The sequence below is a fragment of the Podarcis muralis genome, chromosome 14 (genome assembly GCF_964188315.1).
Source record: "Podarcis muralis chromosome 14, rPodMur119.hap1.1, whole genome shotgun sequence".
NCBI classification, from domain to species: Eukaryota; Metazoa; Chordata; class Lepidosauria; order Squamata; family Lacertidae; genus Podarcis; species Podarcis muralis.
In genome coordinates this window covers 38,120,710-38,138,412 of record NC_135668.1, presented here as the reverse complement: position 1 = coordinate 38,138,412, position 17,703 = coordinate 38,120,710, and the positions used below count along the sequence as shown (strand labels likewise).

General features: G+C 47.9%; 1 protein-coding gene across 1 annotated transcript in view; it reads left to right on the top strand.

Annotated features, from left to right (window-relative positions):
- Nucleotides 1-17,703, top strand: part of ABCA3 (ATP binding cassette subfamily A member 3) — an 82,874-nt gene that overhangs the window by 54,622 nt on the left and 10,549 nt on the right. Inside the window, exons 13-26 of the mRNA XM_028705448.2 lie at nt 349-503; nt 1,062-1,217; nt 1,727-1,937; nt 5,131-5,281; nt 5,711-5,809; nt 6,615-6,807; nt 7,915-8,218; nt 8,957-9,230; nt 10,467-10,671; nt 12,344-12,563; nt 13,926-14,084; nt 15,009-15,181; nt 15,483-15,617; nt 16,654-16,848. Of these exons, the coding sequence (XP_028561281.2) occupies nt 349-503; nt 1,062-1,217; nt 1,727-1,937; nt 5,131-5,281; nt 5,711-5,809; nt 6,615-6,807; nt 7,915-8,218; nt 8,957-9,230; nt 10,467-10,671; nt 12,344-12,563; nt 13,926-14,084; nt 15,009-15,181; nt 15,483-15,617; nt 16,654-16,848 (2,630 nt within the window). The remainder of the gene's footprint in view (nt 1-348; nt 504-1,061; nt 1,218-1,726; nt 1,938-5,130; nt 5,282-5,710; nt 5,810-6,614; nt 6,808-7,914; nt 8,219-8,956; nt 9,231-10,466; nt 10,672-12,343; nt 12,564-13,925; nt 14,085-15,008; nt 15,182-15,482; nt 15,618-16,653; nt 16,849-17,703) is intronic.

Sequence of the window (17,703 nt, the reverse complement as noted above, 5' to 3'; positions counted from 1 at the left end):
CCTGAATAATGAGTCAAGGCTATATTTACAAAAACACATCTATTAGGAGCAAGTGTACATAAAAAGGAACATATTAATGAAGATACAGAAATGTGCTATATTTGCTTACAAAATGTGGGAATTCACAACCCCCACCTGATAATAGGTTACAGCAATTAACAGGGTTTGAAATGGTTGAGATTCAGTTTACGTACCACACAGGCAGCAAACTGGGATTGGATACACCCAAGAGAGAGTTGTGGACAGTCTTGGCAGGGATACTATAAAATGCCTTTTAAACCTTCTTGGACTTTAGGGGATCCATCTAATCTAATGACCGCTAATCTGAAGGCTGTTCCTTTTCCCCAGGACTGTATCCTCCAACAAGTGGCCAAGCATACATCAATGGCTATGAGATCTCCCAGGACATGAATCTGATCCGGAAAAGTCTTGGCCTCTGCCCTCAGCATGATGTCCTCTTTGACCAAATGACAGTGGAAGAGCACCTGTACTTCTACTCTGGGGTAATCTCGGATAAATATTGTGAGGCTTCTTTTAACCCTTTGTTACATAGCATGGTGTAACTCTTCAGAAGATACCCTACATTAAATGAATGGTGTATATTCTCACTTAGAACATCGGCAATCACAATCTTCTGTAAAAGCAAAGGCCGTACAAACACCAAGCTTATCTCTCAGGCTGGAGGGAGATGCAGATGATGGGTGCACATTTCTTGGGCTTGTGAATGCACACATGAGCTTTTCCTATGTGCAGCGTTGATGCACCTTCAGGCTGATGCCACAATGTGCAATAGGGTTCTGGGGTCAGCAGTTGTCAACTACAGCGACTAGAAACCTGTTCGGGTTTTTTATCCTTTTTGTCTGACTGGGGATTAGGAATCTCTGGTCCTCCAGATGCTGTTTGACTCCAATTCCCATCAGCCCCAGCCAGCATGACCAATAGCTAGGGATGGGTCACACATTCCCCAACCCTGATTTAAATGAAAGCAGCAGCAGCAGCATCAAAAAAATTTTTTTTGTCAACCTGTGTGCTAACTCTTTTTCCATTTTATTTCCTCTCAGTTGAAAGGTTTTCCTGCAGAGAAATGTCTAGAGGAGATAACCCGCATCCTGCACATCCTGAGCCTACAGGAGAAACGCTTCTCTCTGTCTAAAGCATTGTCTGGGGGGATGAAACGGAAGCTCTCCATTGGCATCGCACTCATTGGAGACTCCAAAGTGAGTCTTGAGAGTCCTCTGTTTTCTTTCTTCGTTATTCTTTCTGCCACCCCATTTGCTTCCATTTCCCCCTGCCGCTGCATGAAATTAGGCTTCAGGCTGCCCCCCACTTCTCTAACAATTGCGCCACACTGTCTCTCTTCTGTATTCTGGGCACCGTATTTTTCGCTCTATAAGACGCACCCGACCATAAGACGCACCTAGTTTTTAGAGGAGGAAAACAAGAAAAAAAATATTCTGAATCAAATGTTGTTGAAGAGGCTTTGCGTGGCTATCCCTGAAGCCAGAACAGCAAGAGGGATTGCTGCGCAGCTCTCCCTCTTCTGTTCTGGCTTCAGCGATAGCTGCGCAGCCTGCATTCGCTCCATAACACACACACACATTTCCCCTTACTTTTTAGGAGGCAAAAAGTGTGTCTTATAGAGCGAAAAATACGGTATGTGCCCTTCATATCTTATGCCAGCTGTGTTTCAGCTTGCACTGAGGCCTCTTCTCTCTGCACTGTCTAGGTGGTGATGCTAGACGAGCCAACCTCAGGCATGGATCCGGTTTCCCGCCGGGCCACCTGGGAGCTTTTGCAGCAGCAGCGGAGCACCCGCACCATCCTGCTCACCACACACTTCATGGATGAAGCAGATCTGCTGGGCGACCGCATTGCGATTATGGCGAAGGGGGAGCTCCAGTGCTGTGGGTCTTCGCTCTTTCTCAAGCATAAATACGGTAAGGAGAATCCCCCTTGTGCCAGCACCTGACTTGAAGAAGACCACAAAGAAACAAGGACCTTGCAGTGGGTGGCATTCCCCTTTGGTAGCATTCACGGAATTATTTCATTCTGTATGAGACTTGGAAGGGGAAGAGCCTAGTGACCTGTATGGGAGAGGGGCTTTAAATGTGGGTGCCCTCACCAATGGTGTGTATATATTCTGCATTAAAAAAAAATTAAAAACCTGTCAGGCACCTGGCAATTTCAACGTAGCAATTGTTATTGCAGGGCAGCCTGTTGGTATGTAGTTTGAACACCCCTGAATGCTTCTTGACTGGATGGAGTTCAGTGGTAGATCATCTGCTTTATTTGCAGAGGGTCCCATGTTCTAGCATGAGACTCTTAATCTCAGGGTTGTGGGTTCAAGCCTCAGGTTGAGCAAAAGATTCCTGCATTGCAGGGGGTTGAACTAGATGACCCCTGTGGTCCCTTCCAGCTTTGTATTTCTAATCCCCAGCATCTTCAAGCAGGGAAAGATCCTTGGTCTCAGACATTGGATTGCCGCTGTGAGGCAGTACTATTAGACAATGCTTTGCTAGATGGACCAACAGTCTGGTGGATTCAGACATGGGAAATATTTCGTTCCATTTTCCTGATTATAACGCTAGCACTTCTGTCTTGTTTAGGGAAGTTTTTTTTTTAAAAAAATTGACCGATGTTTTAATGTATTTTTAATCTCCTGTTGGAAGCCGCCCAGAGTGACTGGGAAAACCCAGCCAGATGGGTGGGGTATAAGTAATAAATTATTGTTGTTGTTGTTGTTGTTGTTGTTATTTCCAATGTCACTTTCACACTGCAGTGCCTGTTGTGGAACTGTGGCTTTTTTACTGATATACCGACATGTCACACTAAATTAAATTCACACCAAGTGGATGTGCGGTGACACAGGAACCAACATAATTGGACAACAGTGTTCCTCCCCAACCCTTTCCTCATATACTTGCTTTTGTTTCCCCATAATTCCCCCCATGAAAAGGGCAGGAAAGAATTGTATGTCAATACCCTTTTTATTTTTAGTTTTAGTTTTTTATTAGTTTTCTTGATGAACAAACACAGACAATAAAAAATAGTATGCCAATATCCTTCCCCAAATTTCACCATTTTAGTGATTTTATGGGTTAAGGGGCACAGACAGTTTTTTAATGGAATCAAACAGCAAATAAGTCACTGCATTCCATTAGTTTTCCAGAAGTGGTTTTTACATCACATTAAAGCTCAAACATAATGCAGAAATTAACAGTTACCGTATTTTTCGCACCATAGGACGCACTTTTTCCCTCCTAAAAAGCAAGGGAAAATGTGTGTGCGTCCTATGGAGTGAATGCAGGCTTTCGCTGAAGCCTGGAGAGTGAGAGGGGTCGGTGCGCACCGACCCCTCTCGCTCTCCAGGCTTCAGGAAGCTATCCGCTAGCCGTGGGAGACCCAGCTCTCCCACGGCTAGCGGAACGCTGCATTAATCCCGAAGCTTGGGGCGTGCGCAGCTCAGCGCGCCCCAAGCTTCTGGGTGCCGGAAAGGTCTCCGCTAGCCCTGGGAGAGCCCCGCGACGTCGCGCGGCTCTCCCACGGCTAGCGGACCGCTGCGCTAATCCAGAAGCTTGGGGCGTGCGGAGCACAGCGTGCCCCAAGCTTCTGGGTGCCGGCAAGGTCTCGCTAGCCCTGGGAGAGCCCCGCGACGTCGCGGGGCTCTCCCAGGGCTAGCGAAGCTCCGCGCTAATCCCGAAGCTTGGGGCGTGCGGAGCTCAGCGCGCCCCAAGCTTCTGGGTGCCGGCAAGGTCTCGCTAGCCCTGGGAGAGCCCCGCGACGTCGCGGGGCTCTCCCAGGGCTAGCGAAGCGCCGCGCTAATCCCGAAGCTTGGGGCGTGCGCAGCTCAGCGCGCCCCAAGCTTCTGGGTGCCGGAAAGGTCTCCGCTAGCCCTGGGAGAGCCCCGCGACGTCGCGCGGCTCTCCCACAGCTAGCGGACCGCTGCGCTAATCCAGAAGCTTGGGGCGTGCGGAGCACAGCGCGCCCCAAGCTTCTGGGTGCCGGCAAGGTCTCGCTAGCCCTGGGAGAGCCCCGCGACGTTGCGGGGCTCTCCCAGGGCTAGCGAAGCGCCCGCTAATCCCGAAGCTTGGGGCGTGCGCAGCTCAGCGCGCCCCAAGCTTCTGGGTGCCGGAAAGGTCTCCGCTAGCCCTGGGAGAGCCCCGCGACGTCGCGGGGCTCTCCCAGGGCTAGCGAAGCGCCGCGCTAATCCCGAAGCTTGGGGCGTGCGGAGCTCAGCGCGCCCCAAGCTTCTGGGTGCCGGCAAGGTCTCGCTAGCCCTGGGAGAGCCCCGCGACGTCGCGGGGCTCTCCCAGGGCTAGCGAAGCGCCGCGCTAATCCCCAAGCTTGGGGCGTGCGGAACTCAGCGCGCCCCAAGCTTCTGGGCGCCAGCAAGGGCTAGCGGAGACCTTGCCGGCGCCCAGAAGCTTGGGGCGCGCTGAGCTCCGCACGCCCCAAGCTTCGGGATTAGCGCTCCGCTAGCCGTGTCTAGGCTGCGGATAGCAGCCTGCTTCCCGGAGCGTCGGGCGCCCTGAAAGCAGAGCTCCAGGCGCTTCGGGAACACATCCGCAGCGTGGGGAGCCTTGCAGGAATTCCCCACAGGGCTCCCCACATGGTGGATAGCAGCCTGCTGCCTGGCGGGTGGGGCGCCCTGAAGCAGAGCGCCCCTCGCGCCAGGCAGACATCCGCAGAGTGGGGAGCCTTGCAGGAGTTCCCCGCAGGGCTCCCCACGCTGCGGATAGTAGCCTGCCGCCCGGCGGGTGGGGCGCCCTGAAGCAGAGCGCCCCGCGCGCCGGGCAGACATCAGCCAGCTCCACAAGCTCGGGGGACAGCAGGGAGGCGCAGCGCCACTATCCCGCTGTTCCTCGACCTGGTTCGGTTTCCCTGACCTGCTTTTGGGGGGGAAATAAAGGGGAATTTTTTTCCCTTTATTTCCCCCCAAAAAAACTAGGTGCGTCCTATGGTCCGGTGCGTCCAATCGTGCGAAAAATACGGTAGGTAAAATGTCAGGGAAGTGGAACAAAATAAATGCAACCTCAGTATGAGGCAGCTTCCTATGTGCACACAAAAATCTCTTCTCTTCTCCTGCACTTCTTCCCCCCACCTCCAAAATCTCCATCTGCTCCCTTTCAGGTGCAGGATACCACATGGTGATGGTGAAGGAGCCGTGCTGCAACCTCGGGGAAATCTCCCGTCTCATCTATCACTATGTGCCCAACGCCACCCTGGAGAGCAACGCTGGGGCGGAGCTGTCCTTCATCCTTCCCAAAGAGAGTACACACAGGTAGTGTCACCCTCTGCAAGAACTGAAGATGGCTTGCCAGGTCGTCGTCGGTGTGGGAGCTTTGTCTGTTGTGAAACTGCAGTGCCGGGGCTCTCTCTAGCATTTGCAAATTTGGGGCGTGTGTCTAAGCCAGTGAGAGCTCACCTTCTCTAGGCGAAGACTTCGCCCTCCAAGGATCACATGCCAAGAGTGGGTGTGGCCAATCTGTGAAATTGGGCTGGCAAGAACTGCCGTGCGGATTGCTTTCCCAGCAGCTGGCAAACTCTTGTGTGCATTGAAAGTGCATGGAAAGCACATTCCCCCACAAGAACCCCAGGTTACAGGCCTTTGTCCAAAGGGGTAGGAAGCGCTTCCTCTGTGTAATATAGGGAATGTGAGGGATACGCTTTGAATGCTGAAGTTCTTTCCTGTTTCCTGCTGCTTTTCTAGGTTTGAGGCTCTGTTTACGGAGCTGGAGTTACGCCGGGAAGAGCTGGGCATTGCCAGTTACGGAGCCTCAGTCACCACCATGGAGGAAGTTTTTCTCAGGTAGGGCATTGGGGAAGCTAGCAAGGAAGGTAAACGTGCTCTTTCAGCAGGAGTAAGTGTGAGTTAAAACATGTTGGATTTAATTTCTTTCTGAAATACGATTCGGATGTATATTGAGGGGGAGGGAATCTGAGATTAACAGTGCAGTTCTATTAACAGTGCAGTTTGGAAGAAATCCCCATTGAGTTCATTGGGACTCAAGTAAACAAGATGCTGAAATGATTTGGCAAAACAAAATTTGGCAGTGGCGGGAATAATTTCACAAAAACATTTCTCCTCAAATTATGGGTCAATGCCATGAACTTCTGGTCAAATCCCTGTTTCTCTGCAGTCTGAGGAACCTGCCCTCCCTTCTCCCTCTGCATCAGATGAGCAACCCACATGCGCTGCCACCTTTTGATACAATTGGGGGGGCACAGAGAAGGAGGGACAGTGGCTTCATGATTGGCATCACAGCTGATCAATCAGCATCATGCACAGCCGTGCTTTGAAAAGAGGGAGGGTTGTTTTATGACTGAAGCAAGGGGCAACCAATTAGACCTGCCCCAATGCATACTCTGCTCAAACTGTGAAAGCCCATTTCTGCTTCAACCAGAAATGGGTCCAGAACATTGTGCATGACTCAGAAATGTGGCAAGTGAGCTTCTAGAAGAGGCTCATTTCTAAAACTTGTATACAGGTATGACGCTGAGGTTGTTGGGAAGCTAACCTCTGGGGTGACTTAATTTTAAAAACAAAACAAAACCACAAACCCCACCTAATGCTGGTGGCATTCGCTTACATGGATTCACTCTCTTCCTTTAAGAGTTGGCAAGCTGGTTGATTCCAGCATGGACATCCAAGCCATCCAGCTGCCGGCTTTGCAGTACCAGCATGAACGGCGATCCAACGACTGGGCCATGGACGACTCCAGCAGCCTGAGTGGGATGACTGACATGACCGATGACAGCGGGGCTCTGATCACGGAAGATTGCTCCAGCATCAAGCTGAACACGGGGGTGAGCTCTGGTTGGTTCCTCTGGTGCCATGGGGACTCACCAGCCCTTGTGAACATAGCAATTGATTAATCGTGGGTGTTGACAAAAATGGAACTCACCATACTGTGTGGCTTGAATGAGTAGTACCCCGAATGTGGCCATGCCTTAGTTCTGAGGAGTTTTATTTCCAGCCCCTTTCCTAATTATTCCTAAAGTTGAATCCAGCCTGTACCATTAGCCAGAGCACCAAGGACACTGGAGTCTTCAGCCTCCTGGGAAGATGATCATCGTTTCTAGGAGAACTGCCTGGTTTTATATTTGACTAAAATTCGCACCCATGGTTCTTCACATGCTCAAACTGCTTTTGCAAATAGAGTAGTACCTCCGGTTACGTAGCCCTCTGGTTACGTAAACTTCAGGATGAGAAAGCGGCAAACCCGGAAGTATTTGACCAGGTTTCGCCGCATGCGCAGAAGCGGTCCTCAGGTTGCGGAAACCTCAGGATCCAACCGGACCTCTGGAATGAATCCCATCCGCAACTGGAGGTACCACTGTATATGACCTAAATAAATGTTCATTATTGCTACATACGTATACAAAGCCAGACAAATTCAGCGTGGTTGATTTTGTCAAGCACTCATAATAATATTGTTTATTGACGGCTGGTGTGAAATTTCTTGGAAGTATTAGGCGCAGCTGTGTACTTAAACATATCCAAGAATGGCTTTGTAGTTTTAAAAACACATCGCTAATTAAAAAAAAATAATGAAAAGAGGGAATGCTTCAATTTTTATTGATAATCGCTAATGCATATTTTGTGTAAACTGCTCAAAGGCTTTTACGTTGAAGCAGTATACAAAGAAAATACAGGTGGTGTCCAATGGATGTGTGATTGCTGATATGCAGGTCCTTTGGACCCAGAAGAAGGCAGAACGAGGACAGAGCGGGGTGTGCTTATATACGCTCCACCGACAAACGCGGGGGCTAGGAATGGAACCCCCACAGGGAATGGTCACCGCCTGGATATAAATGATAACAGCAACAATGCCCTGTTAATATCAGAGTTTATCTAATCTTCCAAGGGGATCCACCTTATCAGTATCCTTAGCCTGTTCTTTGTCTTCATAGTTCTACCTCTGCTGCCAGCAGTTCTATGCCATGTTTATGAAGAGGGCTGTCTACAGTTGGCGCAACTGGAAGATGGTGGCAGCGCAGTTCCTGGTGCCTCTGATCTTCACTGCCTTCGCCCTGATTGTGGCCAAGACCTTTCCAGGCCCACGAGACTCTTCCTTGCTCAAGATGACCTTAAATCCGTATGGACAGACTACAGTGCCCTTTTCTGTCTCCCAAGAATCCACCCTGGCCCAGAGACTAGGAGAGCAGTATAAGGATATCGTGGACTCTCAGCACCAAGGGCCACTGGAGGTAGTGGGTGAGTAGCCAAGGCAGAGAACAGATATTTAGTCTGTTTTTAAGCCCCTTCTGCAAGAAGAGATGCTCCAAATCTTCTGGGTTTGCAGGAGAACAAATAGGAGCTTCTGCTGAAATGTTTGCTGTGGCTCAGCAGCTGGGATATGGCAAAATGTTCATGGGCATTGGAAGCACCTGAGGGAGAAGGCCCAGTCACAGAATGTGCAATATCAAAGTAGATGCTGGAAGGGGAGGAAGAGAATGATAGTGACTGGTGTGTGCCTGCCTTGGTGCATTTGGCAGATAGGGAGACTGGGGAGCAAGGGGTTAGGGTGGAAGGTTGTGGGGAAGAAGTCTCACATGGAGTGTGGAGTAAGGGAGCAAAAAGAGGAGGAAGATAGACTTCCATGTAAAGTTAAACACCCAACCAACTTTGGGGCTGCTAGAGTCTTAAAAACAAGATGCTGTCAGCAAACACCAAGCTTCAGTAGGCTGTTCATGTACATTATTCTGCTTTAATTGAGGCTTCAGATCATGCCAAAATTTGGCCTAGTTTCCAGCTTCTGGCACCTGTCGGTTTCCTGGAAATCCCCGTTTCTGTTCAAACAGCAAGTTTCTAGACCTCAGGGTTGCAGAGAAAACCTTCCTCCGCTAAACACCTGTAGCAATATCTCCTAATGGCTCATCTCAAATGGCATCTGATTGGTCAACGGAAGGACCACTTAGGAGGCCTGCTGCATTGACAAAAGTGTTGTTGCAGGTGATCTGCAGGAATACCTGATTTCTCGAGCCGCTGAAGAAGGGGGAGCCTTCAACGAGCGCTACATTGCGGCAGCGTCCTTCGAAGAAATCGGGGATCTTGTGAAGGTGACGGCTCTCTTCAACAACCAGGCGTTCCACTCGTCTGCCGCAGCCCTTCTCCTGGTTGACAATGCCCTGCTGAAGCTGCTGGTTGACCCCAATGCTTCCATCTCTGTGGCTAACTACCCACAGCCCCGCAACACAACAGAGACCGCGAAGGACCAGCTCATGGAGTGAGTTGATTCTTCCTCTCTTTTGAACAATGATAAATTCACTCTTTATTTAATTCCTTTATATATAGTGTTGCCTTTCCTCCAAAGAACTGAAAGTGGCGTGCATAGTCCTCTCGCCTCTCTTTTTAGCCTTACAACAACCCTCTGAGGCTGCCACTTGGAGAGCAGATCTCCTGCGACTCTATTCCATTTCCCTCCCAGCAGTCAGCCACCATTCCAGGCCCACAGAGCATACTCAGTGTTTTTGGAGAGTTCCCTTTCCCCCTTCTCCTTAAATTTCCCCCGTACAAACCTCAGGATTCTCGAGTCTGTCACTGCCACTCTCTCTTACACATGGCGTTTGCAGTTCTGTTGGCTTTGCAAGGCCTGGCACCTGAAGAGCTGACTTTCCTGATATTAGTACAGTGGTACCTCGGGTTACATACGCTTCAGGTTACAGACTCCGCTAACCCAGAAATAGTGCTTCAGGTTAGGAATTTTGCTTCAGGATGAGAACAGAAATCGTGCAGCGGTGGCGCAGCGGCAGCAGGAGGCCCCATTAGCTAAAGTGGTGCTTCAGGTTAAGAACAGTTTCAGGTTAAGAACAGACCTCCGGAACAAATTAAGTACTTAACCCGAGGTACCACTGTATAAACAGTGATGGATTGCTGTTTTTTTTAAAAAAAATATTACTATGTCCTGTATTAATTGTGTTTTGTTTTTAAATTGTTTTGCGAATTTCTTTGGGTGCCTTTAGGCTGAAATAGCAGCATAGAAATGGTCTTCCAGAGGGTCCTTTTAAGGATGGGAAGGGAGATTTCCCCCACCCCCAATAGGGCTTATTCCAGTCTTCCCCTGCTTGGTGCCCTCTGGATGACTCCCAAATCCTATCACCCCTGCTGGTTGGAGTTGGAGTCCTGATGGCGTCCAATGGGCAGCTGGTTGGTGAAATCTGGCTTTATCCCTTTCTCATCCCTGCTGCTCCCTGCACACCTGCCTTTTCCCCTTGGTTTGGGAAGACATGGAGAAAGTGCAAGTGTCACCCCTTCATGAGCTAGACTTGGTCCAGGGCCTGCCAGTTGCTCACCCTGTTTTGCTGGAGTTCCTAGGATATACTTGTTCTACATTATAAAACCCCTGATTGGATCTTTTCTTGCTCTTGCTCTTGCCTGCCTTAAGCCTTTTGGGTAGGTGGGCTGCTCCTCCAAATAAACATCCCTGGTCCTGCTCACCTTGCTGTCTTTAATGTCCCATCAGAGGCCAGACGGGTTTCGCCATTGCAATCAACTTGCTCTATGGAATGGCCTCGTTGTCCAGCACCTTCGCTCTCCTGCTTGTCAGCGAGAGGGCCATCAAGGCCAAGCACGTCCAGTTTGTCAGCGGGGTCTATGTCGTCAATTTCTGGCTCTCGGCCCTCCTGTGGGACCTCATCAACTACCTCACGCCCTGTGTGCTCATGCTGGTAAGTCAGCTCAGCTGCAGTCCCCAGGAGGTTCTTTGCCAGTGGTTTGGCAAAAATGCACCAGGAGATGTATGCTGAAAGAATTCAACAGAGGGGTGGGGGCAGGACATGCTAATCAGGCACATAAGCAAACTGGCTCAGTGGTAGAAATCCACTTTGCATGCAGAAGGTCCCATGTTTGATCCTCAGAATCTTCACATAGGGCTGAGGGAGACTCCTCATCTGGAATTCTGGACAGCCACTGGCATTCAGCGTAGGCCAGGGTTTCCCAAACTTGGTTCTTCAGCTACTTTTGGACTACAACTCCCATCATCCCTAGCTAGGATGACCAGTGGTCAGGGATTGTAGTCCAAAAACATCTGGAGACCCAAGTTTGGGAAACCCTGGTGTAGGCAATACTGAACTTGATGGACCCAACGGTCTGACTCAATGTAAGGTAAGTTCCTGTGCTCCTAATTTCTAGATTTGTGTGGGGAAGAGCATTATAATCAGTGCAAACCAGCAAAACATAAATTCAAACACTCTGATTTGTTTATGTTTATTTGATTAAGTAAATCAATGATTGAACCAATCATTAAAAATTGAATCAAAAACTCATTTACAGTCATACCTCGCGATGAATTCGCTTCAGCTTAAATATTTTCGGGTTGTGCTCTGCGGCGACCCGGAAGTAACAGAGCATGTTACTTCTGGGTTTCGCCACTCGCACATGTGCAGACGCTCAAAATGATGTCACATGCATGCACAGAAGCGGAGAAACGCGACACACGCAGACGCGTCTTACGTTCGCTTCAGGATGCGAACGGAGCTCAGGAACGGATCCCATTCGCATCCAGAGGTACCACTGTACTTAGCAATTGGATAGAATACTGCCTGGATGTGTCCCCTCCCCCAAAGAATCCTAGAGATCATGTCCCCCCGACAATGAAAGCTGAACATTCAAGCAAAGGAACGCTGACTATTTCTAAGAGGTGTAAGTTCATACATCTCCTCCTCCTCCTGCTCTTATAGCCATGGTGCTCATATCAGTCCCAGCCCGGGCCAGTGACAGACATTTTGCATGCAGAAAATCCTACACTCAGTTTCAGGCATCTGCAGTTCCAGGGTTGGGCTGGATGACCTTCAGGATCCCTTCAAACTGTCTGGTTGCATGATCTTCAGTTAAAAGAATCAGGAATGGGAAAGCCCTATACCTGACAGGGATGAATGGATCAAACTCTTTTCTAGTTCATCTCAGTCTTGTATGTGCCCATTCTTCTGCAATTAAAACCCCCCACAAAAAGCCACATAACTGAAATAATGTTTAAATAGTACGAATTTCTCCTCCTAAAATATGTATTTTCGTGTGCATTTTCTGCTGAAATACTCCCCCCCCCCATTTCATTGTTTGATCCCTCCCTCCAGGTGATATTCCTTTTTTTTATAAATTTTTTATTAATTTTCCAACATAAATAAAAAAACAATACAGTAAACAATACATAAACACACAAACATATAAACACGTATAATTTCACAACCTCTTTTTCATAAATCTTACTTCCCCGACTTCCCCATACCTCCCCCTTCTGCATCCCTATTTCAAAATTTCTTCAGCAACCCCTCGCTTCAATTAACTGATTACTCATTTTCTTTTTTTTCTTTTTTCCCTTTCTTCTCTTACTTAATCCTCCAGGTGATATTCCAAGCCTTCGACGTGAAAGCCTTCACCCAGGACAACCACCTTGTTGATGTGATGCAGATCTTCCTCCTTTACGGCTGGGCCACTATCCCCCTCATGTATCTGCTCAGCTTCTTCTTCTCTGTGGCTTCTACGGCCTACACACGCCTTACCATCTTCAACATCTTCTCAGGGACAGCCACCTTCCTGGCAGTCACTATCATGAGCATTCAAGGTAAGGGATCGGGGACCCCCATCCCTGTTGCTGATCGCATTTCCTAGTCTCAACAATATCCTTGTGCACACAAAGAGTGATTTCAGTCAGTGCTGTTTCCAGGGCATGGCACTCTAACCTGGAAGAGGCAGGAACACTCCATTCATCCTTTCTATGACAATTTGTGCTAATAATGCTATTGGGCTAGTCATATGTGAGCCTTTCCCCCCAATGCTGTTTGTGCCTGAGAAAGTTTTGGGGCGGTCATACTGCTTCATTCCCAATCAGTGCAAAATTACTCAATATGTTGCTGGACTCCTGTAACTTTTCAAACCACAAAGGATCTGGGGTTTAGGGTGAGGGTGTGTGTCCCACTTTCATTGCACTATTGCCCCTCTGGACGGCAATAAATGAGATAGGTTTGTCGCAACTAAAAAAGCAGAACAAATCCACCCTTAAGACACTTTTATTGTGTCAGGACCATGCTGCAGAATACATTTGCAATATAAACACTAGTCTAGAGGAGCTATATCGAAGGCTATATCTGATATTTGATACTCTCTACAAGGTGGAAATTTGCAATGCTGTTAGCGTGGTGGGCCTTCTTCTGATCTTGTGGGGCCCTGGCGAATATCCAGCTTTGACACCATCCAGAATACATTTTAACATTCATTGTTTGTTTGTTTAAAATATTAATAATTATGTCCCTTCCTAATGGCTAATGCAAGTATATAAGCCAACCCCATTAAAGCAAAACACCTACAAATACTAAAGTTTTATCACAACTAAGATTGGAGATGTCACAACCGGGGCTGCCTGGTTATCACTGACCCATGGCAGGGCCTTTTTGCTGGTGGTTCCGCAGTTGTGGAATGCCCTCCCTAGTGATGTGTCCCTATCATTAACTTTCAAGATGAATTTGAACTCCTTGCTTGTTTTCAAACCCACCAATTTGGTGGCTGCAAAATACTGCTCCCGGTAACCCTCAGATCATTGGATGGAAGAATGTGTTTAACTACTTTTTAAAAAGTTTTTTTTAAAAAAAAGTTTTTATTATTAAAATAATTCAGGTATGTTTGAACATTTTTAAGGATTGTATGAAATGTATGTTTGTATTCGTAATATGTGTGTATTAATGCTGAATTACTTTTTAAAAAGTTTTTAATTGTCATTGTTTTCAGAATCACTGTGCTCTGTTTCTTAGTACGCAGCCCAGCTCCCAAAACTGGGCAGGAGAAAAAAGAGCCTGATGTAAAAAGGAGGAGGAGAAAAAGAATTATTAGACACAAGCATAGCCATCCTCTATGTATGAACAGGGCAGACTCATTAATATACCTGACTATCAAAGGCCACTTCCCTGACCTTCCCACGTTTTTCTTCCAGAACTTGGAATGGTGGATCTCTCAAGGATGTTGGATAAAGTCTTCTTAATCCTGCCCAATTACTGCTTGGGACAAAGCATCAGCAAATTCTACCAGAACTATGAGTTCATTCAGTTCTGCACCTCCTCAATTGAGTCTCTCCTTGTCTGCAAAGTGTTTAGTGAGTATCCAGAATTCATCTTTTCGTCTCTGGCTTCTGCAGCAAGTCAAAACGTCATATTATTATTATTATTACAGTGGTATCTCAGGTTAAGTATTTAATTCATTCCGGAGGGCTGTACTTAACCTGAAACTGTTCTTAACCTGAAGCACCACTTTAGCTAATGGGGCCTCCTGCTGCTGCTGCGCCGCCAGAGCACTGTTTCTGTTCTCATCCCAAAGCAAAGTTCTTAACCCGAGGTAATATTTCTGGGTTAGCAGAGTCTGTAACCTGAAGCGTATGTAACCCGAGGTACCACTGTATTAAAGAACTCAAAATACATAATAAAAACAAAGATAACCCAATAATCCCCCCTTCTGCAGCACATTTAAAAGGGCATTAGATGTCAGTCATTACACACACACCCCACCCCAGGACTGCCACTGAAAACAACAGCCTTGCATCAAGCTCACTGCTTCCCTTCCCTTGTGCATATTCAGTGTTACCCGTGTCCTGATGTTCAGGCACTGCAGAAGAGAAAGGTCTCAAACAGGGCTGCTCTTATCAGCAGTGTCTCCATCTTATCCAGTGTTTGAAACTCCCATTGTTCTAGGCGCATTTTGCAGCAGGGGATTTCAATAGTGCAAGCAGTTTCTGAGCTCCGGGCACAGTACTACACTTAAGATTTCAGATTAAAACTGCAGAGTGGAAGGGGAGAAAGGTAAAGGAAAGGAGGACCTTTTTCTGCCTCCCCACTTCCAGCTACTCTCTGAAGACTGAAGAAGAGACCCTCATAAGAATATTAGGGGGTGGGCTGGGGAAGGACTAGACCATGTGAAAATTGCAGCTCTGTGAGGGGATTTGGGGGGTTAAAAGTATTTGTTTGGGATTGGACAGTGCCCTTCAGTATTTTCTCTCTCTCTCCCCTCTCTCCTACCATTCCAGATATTACTTTCCAAACCAATTACTTTGCATGGGAGAGCCCTGGGATTGGCAAATACTTGACTTCCATGGCTGTACAGGGACTTGTGTTCCTCATCCTCCTCTTTCTCATTGAGACCAACATCCTTTGGAGACTGAAGAACCTTGTCTGCAACGTGCATCGGAGGCGGAAGTGGGTAAGGATTTCCTGGAAGGAAGAAGCGTTCCTGGGTTGACAGAACTGTAAGCCAAGCTTCCCAGTGGGCTGTGTATACAGTGTAAGATATTCATCAAGCTACAAAGTCACAAGGAAGGACCGGCTGGAAAACAAACCAAGCTTCGGAGAAACAATTTTGGGTGGTTAAGTTGTAGTTGAGTAAACAAACCATGGCTTAGTATTGTGTGTGAACCAGGCTAATTACTTTTTCAGCTGTGCCAGAATCTTGCATTACTGCAGTGTGCTCATCGTCTACATTCTGTTGGCTTTTTCTACAACAGGTGATGCTGCTGAACAGAGTCCCTGTCCTTCCAGAAGACCGGGATGTTGCAGATGAGAGGAAGAAGGTTTTAGAGTCACCAACAGCATCCCTTTCATCATTGAACAGTCCCTTAGTCATCAAGGAGCTTACCAAGGTAAACTTCTGACCCTCCTATGTGGTTTCTAAAGCTTAGCCTCTCTTTGAAGACATTATTATTATTATTATTATTATTATTATTTAATTTTTATACCTCTTACATGCCAAAATGGCTTCTAAGCAGTTTACCAGTATAAAATCAATTGTACTATGCTATACACCAGGCTTCCTCAAACTCTGCCCTCCAGATGTTTTGAGACTACAGTTCCCATCATCCCTGACCACTGGTCCTGCTAGCTAGGGATCATGGGAGTTGTAGGCCAAAAACATCTGGAGGGCTGAGTTTGAAGAAGCCTGCTGTACACAATAAAACAAACCAGTTAAAAAGCGTAGCAATAAAAATAGCTTAAAACAATTAAGTCAGGAAGTTCAAATTCAGAGGAATGCTTTCCTGAAAAGAGTGTATTCAGGAGCCAGCAGAATCCCAATACCAATGGGGGCCTCTTGAACAGGGAGGGCATTCTGCAACACTGGTCCTGTCAGTGAAAAAGCCCAACACCATGTGTGTTAAATGTGCTTTAAAGGTATGGTGTGTGACCAAAGGTTTGGTATGTGACCAAATCAGACCATTTTTAAGGCTGTAAGACTAGCCAGGCCCCAACAACCACAACATGACCACTATTCTCATTTATTTATACTCCCAGTTGGAGGCAATGTGAGGTGATTATTTGCTGGTGTGCCCTCCACCCTCCCCTCACTTTTCTAGATTGAAGGAGTCTTGTCCTCCCAACTTCTGGAGGAAGTCCCATCTGGAGGAAGTGGGGAGATACCAGTGGAGATTGATCCACTAGGGCAATTGGGGCACTGCCCCACCAACTTCAGTTTGCCTTCAGCCACCTCCCACCACTTCCCCACCCAGCTTCTTCCAATCAAGGGGTGGCTTTTCCTGTTACTCCACCTGCTGTTGGTCTCCCTGTCTTCCACCCTACCAGTCCCAGTGGGCACCAGTCACACAAGTTATGGCATCACTTCTTTGGGAGGAATGAGGAGGAGCCATCTTGCAACCCAGCAGTTTGTTTGTTTTGCTCTTCCAGGTGTACAGCAACAGGGACTCATGCCTGGCTGTGGACAGAATATCCTTGGCAGTCAACAAAGGCGAGTGTTTCGGTCTTCTTGGCTTCAACGGGGCAGGGAAGACCACCACCTTCAAGATGCTGACAGGGGATGAGAGCATCACATCGGGAGACGCCTATGTGGATGGGCACAGCATCCTGGCCAACATCAAAAAGGTAAGGGTTGAAACAGTAGGAAGAGCCCTGCTGGATCAGGCTAAAGACCTCGTCTCAATTCAGCATCCTGTCGTCAAAGAGGCCTCTGAGATGCCTCTGGGAAACCCACAAGCCTGGCATGAGAGAGCCAGTGTGGGTTAGAGAGATGGGCTAGAATCTCCACTCTGCCATGAAGCTCACTGGGTGAGAGTCACGGCCTCTCAGACTAACCTACCTCACAGGGTTGTCAAATGAGGAGGGCAAGGCCATGTATGCCATCTTGAGTTGGGGGGGGGGGAGGTAGTATGTAAATGCGATAGATAAATACAGTGGTACCTCGGGTTAAGTACTTAATTCGTTCCGGAGGTCCGTTCTTAACCTGAAACTGTTCTTAACCTGAAGCACCACTTTAGCTAATGGGGCCTCCCGCTGCCACCGTGCAGCCGGAGCACGATTTCTGTTCTCATCGTGAAGCAAAGTTCTTAACCTGAGGTACTATGTATGGGTTAGCGGAGTCTGTAACATGAACTGTATGTAACCCGAAGCGTATGTAACCCGAGGTACCACTGTAAATACAATGAGTGCATTAGCACTCTCCCTACTTGTGATCCCTGGAAACTGGTATTTAGAGGCATATTGCCTCCGGCAGTGAAAGCAGAACAAGGCCGCCATGGCTAGAAAACATTTTATCCTCCATGAATTTGTCCAATTGTTTTTTCCAAGTTGTTGGTTGTCACTTCTGTCTTCTGTTCTGCAGCTCCTTCTGCTTTATACAAACAAACTGGATTCCTTACTTTTATTTGTCGCCAGACCTGCACCCCCTCCAAACCCTGGAACCAACCCTATAGTCGCTGGTGGGTGCCAGGCTCTGTGGCC